The 12,817-nt window shown below is 29.4% G+C and overlaps 1 protein-coding gene across 2 annotated transcripts; it reads left to right on the top strand.

Moving 5' to 3' along the window:
- The first annotated feature begins 8,555 nt into the window (after positions 1-8,555).
- LOC138941989 (MAPK regulated corepressor interacting protein 2) lies at positions 8,556-10,892 on the top strand. 2 transcript variants are annotated; one of them, XM_070311994.1, is made up of 4 exons: positions 8,556-8,641; positions 9,528-9,640; positions 9,735-9,860; positions 10,174-10,892. In XM_070311994.1, exons 1-4 carry the CDS (start codon positions 8,637-8,639, stop codon positions 10,248-10,250), a joined length of 321 nt encoding a protein of 106 aa, XP_070168095.1. In that variant the 5' UTR covers positions 8,556-8,636; the 3' UTR covers positions 10,251-10,892. The 2 variants fall into 2 exon arrangements, with proteins under 2 accessions (XP_070168095.1, XP_070168096.1); XM_070311995.1 differs by having other exon boundaries at positions 8,563-8,641; positions 9,531-9,640.
- Positions 10,893-12,817: the final 1,925 nt, after the last annotated feature.

Here is a 12,817-nt window from a genome sequence, read left to right as displayed (position 1 = left end):
TTTTTATTGAAGCTGTGATTAAATAATAATAATAATTGTAATAACTAGAGCAAATTATTTCTTTATACAATACTTGTCATGATTTCTTTTAGAAAAGGTATTCGACAGAGCGTCTCGCACCACTACCTAACTGCTTGTCGCTATCGTCGCGTGAATAATAAGAGAAACGCGGCACATAAACATTAGCGCGCTAGTATATGTATATCGCTAAGGTCGAATATCGCTCCATATATATATGTAAGTACAGTTAATTCCTTGTTGAAATATATTACATATACTATATATTATCGGAGTCTTTTGTTACTCACTTTATTCTGCGATTTATATCTTATTGCGCGTTCTAAATCCGAATGGTAACTTACATTTAAATTGTTGGAAAATTAATTTAATTGTGATGAATGAACCATCGCATATACAATCTAACGTTTACTTAAAGAATATAATTTATCTTACTTTGATTGAAGAAATTATTTATATAAATAAATAAATTAATTAAATATTATCCTTTGCCGCCAAATATTTTCACCATCCAAGAGAGTTAAATGTATCGTTAATAAATCAAGAATCTTTCATTTAATTTTAATAAATCGACATAATAAAATTAAATCATACATATAAGTAATAACTTGTAATTCTTGCTCTCTTGAAATTTCGCAAATTTCTAATATGCTCAACACATAAAAATAGGAGACAAGTGCCAAATTTTGCGATGTATAATTTGCTATTCCACTTAAAATAAATAATTTTTTTTATATATCAAAGTTTACCGCTTTAACAACTGAAAATATTAAAATTTAAATAAAAATTTATATCGACTATTTCAGAAAAAGAGAAATTTTTCTACACATTAATACATTATCTCATTTCTTTACAAACAATTGATTCTCATTATTTCGCAGTATGTCGTTTCACAGTTTCGTCTCTTATCGTTCGTACTTTTTGTGAATCTTCTAAATAACTTTCCACGAGACTCTCTTTTCCTTCATTCTGGATGTCAGTCGAGTAAACGGAAATTTATTTTCCTGATAGTATTTGGCTGTATTCGCAGGCGAATCACGGGACGAAAATAAAAATAAAAAGAGTTTGCTTTGAAAAGAAGAGCAAGCTGCAGCAGTTTTGTGCAACATATCAGCGTCGGAAATGAAACGAAGACAAAATCCTGCTAACTATATCTGGCACGTTCTTTCTTTTTTTTAAACAGTCGCGAAATCAATATCTCAACTATTTTAAATTAACAAATTTCTTTAAATAAAAAAATTTTCAACATTTAATTGTCAATCGAATTTGTAGACAGAAATGTTTGTATTGTATCTTTTTTGAAGCTATCACTTTTTTTAATCTAATTCAAATCTAAAGAAAATTATACTTACTACATATATGTAGACTAGTTTTGAGATAATTTATCTTAGAATATATACCGCCGCACGATTTATACATGCTCCTCACGTTTAGACCGATCCGAGATTAGATTTGATACAACAATGGCGCATGGTTAATTCAATGGCACAGAAGAAACTTAAATTGGATTAAATTTGTAACAGAGCTGGTATATCAGCAAATTTGAGCGAATCACTTTTGCCATCAATATCAAAATATAATAAATTCTACTGGGTATATTTCACGAGCATATACAATGAGCGCGTCACATACATGTTCCACAGATTATTCATCATTGAGCGAATAGCGCATCAACCATCATGCATATTTGAGATGTTTTATATATATATATGTACAATATATATAACGCAAATATAGATTATATATATATATATAATTTTTTTTTAGAGATATTTCTTGGTTTAAAATATATTGTTATGATAACAATTTATTTAAAAAATAGACATATTTGTTGGTTCACGTAGGTTTATTTCTATGACATGAAAATTATGCCAAACGCCGATAAAATGGATTCCCATGAAAGAACAAAAGTTCGGAAAGAATCCTCATTATTTTTATTCTACTTGTCCGTAAGGGTTTTTGTGAAATAAGAAACGATTTAATTTATTAGGATTTACACGTTGATTAACGAGATGATGCTTGATTAGCGGAGTTTACTCTGCAACATACATAGCCGTCTATTATCATTGACTAACTGACGCAGTAAACAAAGTTTTGTTCGTATTAATAGCTGGTACGGCAGCTTGTCGTAAAGTTTGTTAGCGCCTGCCCGATATATCTCACACACGTAGTATAAAATTATCAAGTTCACGCAATAAATAATCGAAACTGGCAACGAAACACAGTCTGGCAACTAATATTTGTTAATAATCCGTATTATTTCGATAAATATAAATAATCAAATTTGTTCAAATTCATATGGTGTTAGCGAAAATAATCTGTAATTTACGTTTCACACAATATTACATATTTGCTCTCTCCTCCTCCCTCCCCCTATCTCCCTCACCCCTCTTTCTATTAGTATTATTAAAATATTAATGTCAAATGCACTTATTAAAAATGTATTTTAATTTATAGAATATTTTGAAATTTAAAAACTTTTACGTATTAAAGTGTTTTTAGATTTTTGTATTTAAAAATGCTTAAATATTTTAACATATTTTTTTTTTAGATTTATATATTTACATATAAAATTATATAGAAAAGTGTTTACATCTACAAATTACGTGAGGGGGAAAAATATTTATTGTATAATCAGTTATCAACAACGCAAGAGAGAATTACCAGTCTTCTCGAAGGGATCTGACATAACGGGTCAGCCCAATTGGGAAATATCGCGCACAGATGAAAGATATCGGCCGAAAATGGAAATGAAAAATTGTCGGTGGGGGAAAGCTCGGTTTAGAAATGGGCGGTGGGGAGGAATTGCTGTTACGACGTTAGCATAAATTTCGGAACACACGTACGCGCGGTCATAAGCACGAGTGAGTTGAGTCGCGGTACATTGTGGGGAAGGGTTGGCTTGAGGGCATGAATACGAAAAAGGGTTGTTCTCGCGTGAACTCTCGAAGCAGCGATGTCAAGAGGAGAAGCCGAGTAATCCTTTCGACCGACATTTTCATGTTCTCGACGCGGCATATCAAGATATTGAGCGGACGTTACGTACGATGTCGACGAAAGATTTTCAAAAAATCTTTTAAGAGAGAATTCTCCCTCTCCCCATCCTCCCTCCCCGATCTGTTGATGGTAATTATTCGAGCTTACGAGCCTTATATCTCGCACCTCTTTGCTATACTTTAGTCCTTGTCTCGGTAAACGAAAGTACATCATCCCTATTGTTATATTAATTCTGATAAACTAAAATAGTCTGAATTCAAATTTTTTAGGATTTTCTTTAAAGCTTTTGGTTAAATCGAAAGTATATAGAAAGTATATATAAAGAAAATATCTACCAGAGTCAAAGTACGATCGTTGCGGTGTGTCAGAAGCTGTAGCATCAGAATATGCGCATCTTAGTCAGATATTCTGAAATACGAGTTTACCACAATGTCGAATTAACTTTAACCTTAACTTGACTGGTTCTTTGTTTCATTACCAAAATAGTATTGGGAGGTGAATAGAGTAGAGAAGAGTTTATTCCGTATTCCAGAGCTAATGTTCCCTCAGACCATATAACAGTAATTATACGTACAATACAGAAAGAGTAAAGTAAGTAGACTATGAATGTCGCGTGAAGAATGTTAAAAAATAATCTAATATTTAATTATATTAATTATGTATGTATATATTTATTTATTTTAATAAAAATAATTAATAATTACATCGCATGTATTTGAGATAAATATATTTACCGTGGAAAGATATAAAAAATAAAACATAAAAGAAATATAAATTTATTATTTTTTTTTATTACAAAACTACATTTTAATTAAAGACCCTGATTTTCTTGCATATAATTGTTCGAAACATTCGCGCATTTCAGAAATTAAAATAATTTCGTGGGTACAAATTTTGTATAAATGCATACGAAAGAAAACTTCAATTCGTAAAGTTTATAAAAATATAATTAATCTTTCTTTCAGTTAAAATGTGAAGCAAAACTTTGTTAGTTAAAATAATTAATTTTTAATTAATTTTTGAATAATAATTTAATTTTTAATTAATTTGCATATTTAAAACATTGAACATCTTTAAAGAGGAAAGACATTTACGTATCATGAACTCTGCCATGGCAATCAAGTGTCTGCATTAATGGAATTTCTCAGAATGCAATACTGAAATCAGGCTGTTGAAGAATTCAAACTATTCAAATAACGAAGTTGGGAAACTGACACAATAACTGATGTTTATAACGACTCTCGATTACGACTAAATTTTACATTGGCCAATACGATTATTTTCTAGAGAAATTATTATCATCTACAAGCTGTCAAATATTATTAAACGAATGATGCATATTTTGATTTCATTTAAGTAGAAACCATCATCTTGCTCAAAGTAGTAGTCCGTACATAAAGATTGGATAAAGTGAAATGTAGATATAATAAAAGATAAAAAGTAAAGTATGGTAATATACTAAAAATTTCGTTAATTAAATTTAAATGTATATTTTTAAAATGCAATAAAAAATTAATTAATTACTATTATTAATTATTTTTAATTAATTATTATTTAAATATTATTTTGATTATTCTATAAAAAATCGCGCAAAAAATTCAATTTAATGCTTTTAACATTGTATTAAGTTGCAAATATTTATTTTCATCCGTTTATCAAAAGTCTCTTTGATCTCGCATTCACTAACTATTGTAATAAATGGAACTTGAAGAACGCATAAAATGTAAAATTGTAATTTTTGTTACTAGTACTGCGACAGAAATTAAATAAGAATTCTTTCGAAATTATATCGAGAAGAAATCGTCACTCTTTTGCAACGAATTTAATTCCTTTTCAATTTCTATATACAGGAGATTGTATATTTTTGTTTATGTTTCGAAACTCGTCATATCTCATAGTTAATTAGTTCTGCGAACTAAATCTCTAAAGTATAACGATATTAGCCTACGTACAAAATATACTTTATAAGTTTCATTTGGAATTGCATGTCCCACGTGGTATCATGACACATGGCAGGAATTAATGTTTAATTTGTGCTAAAATGTTATGAATCATTAGCAGTTTGTGCCAAATTATTTATTTAACTATACTTCGTCTTCCTCTCTGAGAAATATTGCTACGCGTTTTACATAACTAACATTACGATCACAGCATGGTAAGCTGTTACGAGTATCATGAGAAGCAACAGCGGCTTTAAGCATCGTGGTACCTAACAGCCGTTGCTTATTGCACACAGATGTTCGGTCGTTTTTCGCGCGAAATCTTTTAATAATGCTTCCAGATAAACCGCTCGTTAAGCTCTTATTGTTATTATTAATATAAAACTCGTGAAAAGATTGAATATTTCTACATTGTTTCTAGATGAAAGATGTAGCGATCAATAATATATTTAAATAAAACAATATAATTGTTATAGAAATAGAAATTATGTGTAATTGATTAAATTATTATTTTGCTTAAAAAGTAAGGGAACATTACCTAAATTTTCTCCTATATTTGCTTGAAAGTTTTTTTAGTGTTGTTCCGTTTGAGTACTCATATAACTTGAAAAACTTGTAAAACTTAAAGTAATATTATTATTGGCGAGCGTTTTATGGCGACGTTGCATATTGATGAATTTTGTAACATTTCTCTTTTTCGCTTACCCCTTCTCTCTCGAGTAAAATTTAATATTTGTAGAGTAAAAGTTTATGGAAAATTTTTAGCCAAATCATCGTTTGCTTGATATAAACGTCATCCGTATCCCCTCCTTCATTTTTCGCTTTCGCCTTTTTTTTCTTCGTTGCTATTTTTTCGCGTCGTCATTTATACATCCCCAAAGCACCACGTTTATTAAAAGAGCTCGCTACGACGGATGCCCGTACCTTTAAATCTAATTAATGCGCAAACAATGTGAAAGTGTAAAAGAAATTAATTTCATTAACATTCCATAATGAGACCGCCGATGCTTTTGATGCCGCGAAAGTCCAATCTACTACGCTCACGTCAATCCCTTTTTCCGATCGAATAATATATTAAGAAAAAGTATTTTAATGAAGAAATACGCACATATTTAAAATAATACCAAATCTTCAATCAAAATTAAATATTGTATATTATTGTTGAGTCTATCTTTCCTTATTAGCTGCCTGTTTATATTTTAGCTGAAAAATATGAATGTTATATTTTTTGTAGCAAAAATAACGCGTTTTATATTCATTTATATACAACTAAATTTGTTAATTAAAATATTACAAACTTAAATAAATATATTGTTTAAAATAAATTTTTTTTCGAGAATAATTATGAATTATAAATATATATATATATATATATAATTTTTCTAAAATATGAAGAAATCTAATTGTAAGAGATAACTGCAAGCTTTTATTTCTTTTATGGAGAGAAAATCATGAAAGCTGGTACGTAGTACGATGTAATAATAAATACAGCAAAAGTACAACGCAAAATATTTTCATATAATGCAAAAAGATGCTTTGACTTTAAAACAGATTTTATTCATCAAGATCGTCATACATATGCATGAATATATATCCCGCTGATATACCGAATTCTTGACGCTGGTTTGCAGTCAATATCGATCAATATAGTCCTCAGCGTACACTCACGATGTAAAGCAGAGAAAAATAACGAAAAATCGTATATGTCTTTCGCCATGTTGATGGCATGGTTAACGTGACTTAAAGGAAGACAAGGGCAAAGGATCGTGGCATGACGTATCGAGTTCTATAGAGAGGAAGAATAGCATATAGGTATATGGTGCATATATCGGAAATCGATGCGTACTGCCTGTTGCCACATCGCATACGTATTTGTTCGATTTCATAAATGTATGTATGGCGTATCGCGTTCTTTCTGTCTCTCACGCATGACCTATGACATCACGTATGACAACTAGCGGTGATTTTTCCTCAATATTCGTTTGGTGAATTTTTTGAAGCTTTATTAATGATCTTTATGTGGTTAATGACTTAGTTTCCTTAAATGGGAAGAAATCATGATTATATAAATAGCGAAACTTACAGTGAATGTTGACGTTTTAAGCTATATGTACCAATGTTTTCTTTGTAATAAAAATTCGTGAAACAAATGTAAATATATATGATATTTTTTGACATTACTAATCATATGGAAAGAAAAAATTATTTAATAAAAAAAAAATCTCATCATACTCATGTTAATATTAATGTTAGCTAACTGCAAATATTTTTGAAAAATTAATATTTATATTTTATATTAATTTCATATCTGCAATTGTGATGTAATTTGAATAATCTTAATGTAATCAAAGCTGCATCTATTAGCATACGGTCGATAAATGCTTAATAAACACTTCCTGATTAGACGCATCTCTAGTTGAGTAAGTAGCTTTAATAATATTATCTTCTTCTAATGTTATTGAAATCATTTCAAAATATTCAATTTATACGAAGAAAATAAATAATCTACAATGTAATATATTCATAATCATATCTTTCTAATTTCTTTAAAAAATACTTTTCTATATTTATTTATATGCTTGACTCTTGTATTATTTTATCATATTTATACAATATATTGTTACACAATATAATTCAACTGTATTTATAATAATTTTTTAATAATTTAATTTTTAGAATAAATATAGTTTTCGTAAATTAATCACATATGTTTATTGGTAATGTGTTATATATCATTGTCAAAAGTGAAAATAAGTTTCTATCACTAAGTTATATACATATCAAATAATTATTGCCTTTAAATGTTTTAACGTTATATTATAAAGTATAATACCTTTATAATTATATTATATACACTATTTAATAAAATTATTAAAATATTATACAAAATGAAATGATTTATTAAAAAAAAAAAAAAAAAAAAAAAAAAAAAATGAAATTGCTTTTATCAAGATAATTTGAAACTGTTTTCTTTTTTGTTTTTTCTCTTTATCGAGAATAACATGCATATATACAAAAACATTTTTGATAATAATACATATATTGATAATATATGCTAGAATAGAAAAAAATCAGATGCTAATAAAATATACAATCTATACCCAGTACATGTTCGTGTGTGTTTCATAATTTATATAGATATATAGTATAGATGACATATGCACTAAACGACGATTTTACCGGCAGCAAAAAATATTTTATGGCTACATAATTCTATACCTCTAAAATGAATGTAGATGGCGGTATTAAACAAGCTAGGTAAGAGCATCTTTTAGAAAACGCTAGGGTAGCCGCTTTTCAGGCTTGCTATTGGATAGAAAATTTCTAGAGTATTCAAAGTCGTACAATAGCAGCCAATCAGTACTTCCAATAAAGCTTGTCGTATGACAAGTGAAATATTATTTACATTATCAATGCTCAATCCATCTTTATTATTCTATGACTGTTGGCGGCTGATTGTTGACAGTTACCTATCGTAACTCATGCTAAGCTACACACAGTGACGCACAGCTGTGCCCGACACGCCGAAAGTTCTTCTCGTTATCAGCGACACTGGAGCCTCATCCGTACGCGTCTCGACGCAGCCTTGTTCAGGCAGCTGCGTATCCCGACCATCATCGTTCCTCGCGACAAATCGAGTCGCATCGTCGTAGGAGTGGACAGACTTCAGAAGTAGGAAAAATGAGGTATTTCTCATCGCGCGAAACATGGCAAATGTCAAGATCATTTTCGCACGCGTATCTATTAGATTTCAGTCGTCGCTGTTGTCGCCATTTGAATTTCACCCAATTCGTAATCATTCGAATGAAAGCATACGGAAACCCGCGTGATGGCTGCTCAGCGAAACGCGGGCGGGAATGGTAAAGCGCGTCCGCATTTGTCTGTCTCTGTCGCCATTTTTCCCGCGCTGATGTTCCTAGTCATCGGTTCGCGCCTTGCGCGATTATAAAATTCGATGAAATTTCATCATCGAAAAATTTAAACATTCGGTATTTTCTGTTGCTTTCGATGATATTCGTGTGTGGATACCGTTTTTTTTTTTTTTTTTTTTTATTTTAGCATCTAATGCATGTATATTATTGTATGTGGAAATCATATATATATATATATGTCACGGCTATATACATAATTGTTTGGCGGGTTGCATATGTAACGTGAAGGCGCGTTCGAATTATGACATTTCGAATATAGCTGTATGTATTTAAACTTTAAACAAATGTTTATATTGTATACACAAATATGTGAATTCTAACGCATGAGCTGCAATCATGAAAGAGTTTAATTGTTATTTGCGTGACTTTTATTATATATCGTAAGATATCGGAGTCATGCGTGACAATTATAAAATGCTAATCTCGATCGTTTCGAATTCATATCGTCCCTAGATCGGAGATAGCAACCGAAGGCATCTGTCAAATAGTGTTTCCGCATTTGTAGAACAATGTGTAGTTATAATTATTTTGATTAAATTATATTAAATTAATTAAGATTAAGTTTTTTTTTTAATAATTCATCATAGGTAAGAGAATTGTATCTTTCAAGTAATTGTTTATCGTAATTTTTTATTTATAGCAGTAGATCGCAAATGACAACGATGAATGGAAAGAGGCCCTCTTCAGTATCCTCTAGACATCAGCCAGAGACTCAGTCGCAACATAATGACTTGATTACCTATATCTGTGATTGTAAGTATATGTATGTGATTTAATTAAATTAAATAATTATATGTAAATTATACAAATATGTGTTTCTAAAAGATGTATTTTATACATCTTTCAGCTTGGAATTCTGTATCTAGAGAGCTAGATATGTGTCACAATCAACCACATAGTAATTCTTCCAATTATAGAAATGGAGCATCAGTTACATATTATCAAGAACGTGAACCAAATCCACATTTGAAAGGTAAGCACTTTGCTTTCGTGATTCTATCTGAAAGTAATAAAAAACTTTGATGATTTAGTTCTTAAAGATTTATTTGCTATAATATCTTTTTTTCTTGAATTACTTATCGAAAGAATTATGCAGTAAGAAAGAAAGATTCATCTTGATTTTTGAAACATTTAATTATCTTGTATATCATTTTATATGTTGCTGTTGCTGTTATTGTTTTTTATACTATACTGTTTCTCTTTGTATATAGTAGTTTATTATCTGCTATAGCTATAGTATGGTGTTTCCGGCGGACGTGTAGGGTGCATCTCACATCTTTTTACAGATTTTGAGCCTTTCAATTTGGAGGCATGGTGGGGACAGCGTGTTGTGCAAAGTATCACTAGGAACACAAATTCCTAGTGCCAGGCCCAACATGCAGACTATAATCGAACATTCTCAAACAGATATAAGAAACAGAAAAGATAAATTGGGAGTTGATAAATTCAATGTTTGTTTTTATTTATAAGATTTATTATAAATTCAAAATTGATGAAGAATATGATAGCTAGGATATATATATCTACTTATGTATCTCGAAAACGACTTTGAAATCTTTTGATAAAGAGAAGAGGGGAAAGCAGATAATAAGAAAGATAATTGACGAACTTAGCAAGAAATTAGAGAACACGAGAAGCAAAGAGAAAGAGAAATATATAATAATACAAAGACATAAACGTATATGCATATATTGCTAAGCGATTTATTCGAAACGTGACGAAACATTCCCCTTATCTTCAACTATATTTCAATGAAATATTAACCTTCTCTCTTGATTTTTTATAAGCAGTTAAACAGAGATTGGGGAGATACAAAACTTTTTCTCTTCTTTCTAATATTGTCTTTGTAAAACTCGAGAGAGATATTTAATAATTAAGAATATTATACCAAACTATTTATTTTTAGCTACTAAATAATACGCGATATATGTTTATATATAATTATAGTACATAAATTACTATGATATATTTTCATTATTATTTAAAAAGAAACGATATTATATATATACACACACATATATATATATATATATATATATATATATATATATTTACATTTTTAATTATATATATTCGTATATATATTATTAGATAATATATATATATATATATTAATATATAGTTTAGTAATTATATATATAATGTGTGTGTGTGTGTGTGTGTGTGTGTGTGTGTGTGTGTGTGTGTGTGTGTGTGTTTATATATATATATATATATATATATATATATATATATATATAATAAATATAATATATATATATATTTAGAGTTTTTATCTTCTTGCAATGTTGAGCGATATACATTTGCTGCTCAATGGTGCATAAAGCATTTACGGAATGCTCAACCTTGTTTAATAAAAATTATATAGATGAATTTTAGAAATCGTACCTTTTTAGGATGTACACGTAAATATACTTTTACACATATTGCATTTGACATTTCCAAGATTTTTCACTCTTACGTCCATAAAGTGACTGCACATTTTAACTAATATATAAAATATAAATAAAAGTGTTTTACACTTGTCGAAGGAAATTTTATTAACATATGAGAGATAGGAAATATCGCACTTTAAATTAATGATTATAACATGGAATAGCGTAATAATTACTGTAACTTTAAATACGATTAAATATATGTATATTGTATGTATACTTATACATGTATGTGTGTGTGTGTGTGTGTGTGTGTGTGTGTGTGTGTGTGTGTGTGTGTGTGTGTGTGTGTACATCTATGCATGTATAGCTATCATATAAGTTTAATCAGATAATGTTTCTAATGGCAAAACAATAATGAGCAATGCCTTTCTATATACATGCGAATATTTCTTTCATTCTCTACTTCCACACTTATCCACATCCTATTATACATAAATATCGTATCACACATAAATATCGTATAAATATAAAAGAGAGAGAGAAAAATATTTCGTCAAATATATATTTCATATACTATATTTCTGAAAAATGTTGAATTTGCTAGTGTCTTCTTGGTATGATGACTATCGCCAGATTCGTATACCTCACATTCCATTCGCGAAATGTCACGCGAATAGTTTCCATATCAGTAGCCTAATGCACTCGAAGAATTTACTGTTTCGTAGGAATTTCGTATACCTTATCGTTGTACAGGGTTGACCTAGTGCACTAAATTTCAATCGATCACAAATTTGCTATAGATTCTTATTAGATTAGATATTATATTGAGGATATTAAAGCTTGCTTGTCAGCGAGAAAATTAATATTTTAATATAAAAATATATAATTATATACTTATACTCAAAGTGCTTTAAAATTTTATGCGTACCGAAATAATAATAAATATTACATTAATTTTTGAAAATGTACGTTGAAATCAGGACGAGAAATGCTTTTTATTTTCTCTTTTTTATTAAAAATCACGCGCATAAATAAACATCAGAAGAGATAAATAAAATGTTAAGCAATCGTTGTAATAATTAAATTCGCCGTGCTAATTAATACATATGTAATAATAATTACAGTTCTTGTTGGGTATATTTGATAGTAGAAATAAATAGATTGAATTGCGCGCGCATGCGCATTCACCTTGTTTGTGTGGTAATCTTGAATCGCGCCAATTCACACCAATTCGCGCCACGTTTGTCCATTACGAAAGTATAATCGCTCTGTGTTTCTCTTGTCGTTTGCTGCTCAAAAGTGAGTTGTATTTATATTAAACTATCTGTCTTTGTGTAGAAAAGAGTGAGAATAATGAAAATAAATATACTAAATCATAATTCTTCTAAGGAACGATCTTCGTGTCGTGCGCTGTGAATGACTTTTTGGAAAGGTATATTCCGATATGGTTAAACCGCGTTAGTCACAAAATCGTTGGTGAGTGAATTCATTTATTTTATATATATTTAATTGTTTAATTATCTATAATGACATGATATATTTTCATGTTTGC

The sequence above is a fragment of the Polyergus mexicanus genome, unplaced genomic scaffold, assembly GCF_030449975.1.
Source record: "Polyergus mexicanus isolate NDT 795.1 unplaced genomic scaffold, iyPolMexi1.0 SCAF_21, whole genome shotgun sequence".
Lineage (NCBI taxonomy): Eukaryota > Metazoa > Arthropoda > Insecta > Hymenoptera > Formicidae > Polyergus > Polyergus mexicanus.
Note: the sequence above shows the minus strand (reverse complement) of the source record. Positions and strands in the feature narration are given on the sequence as shown.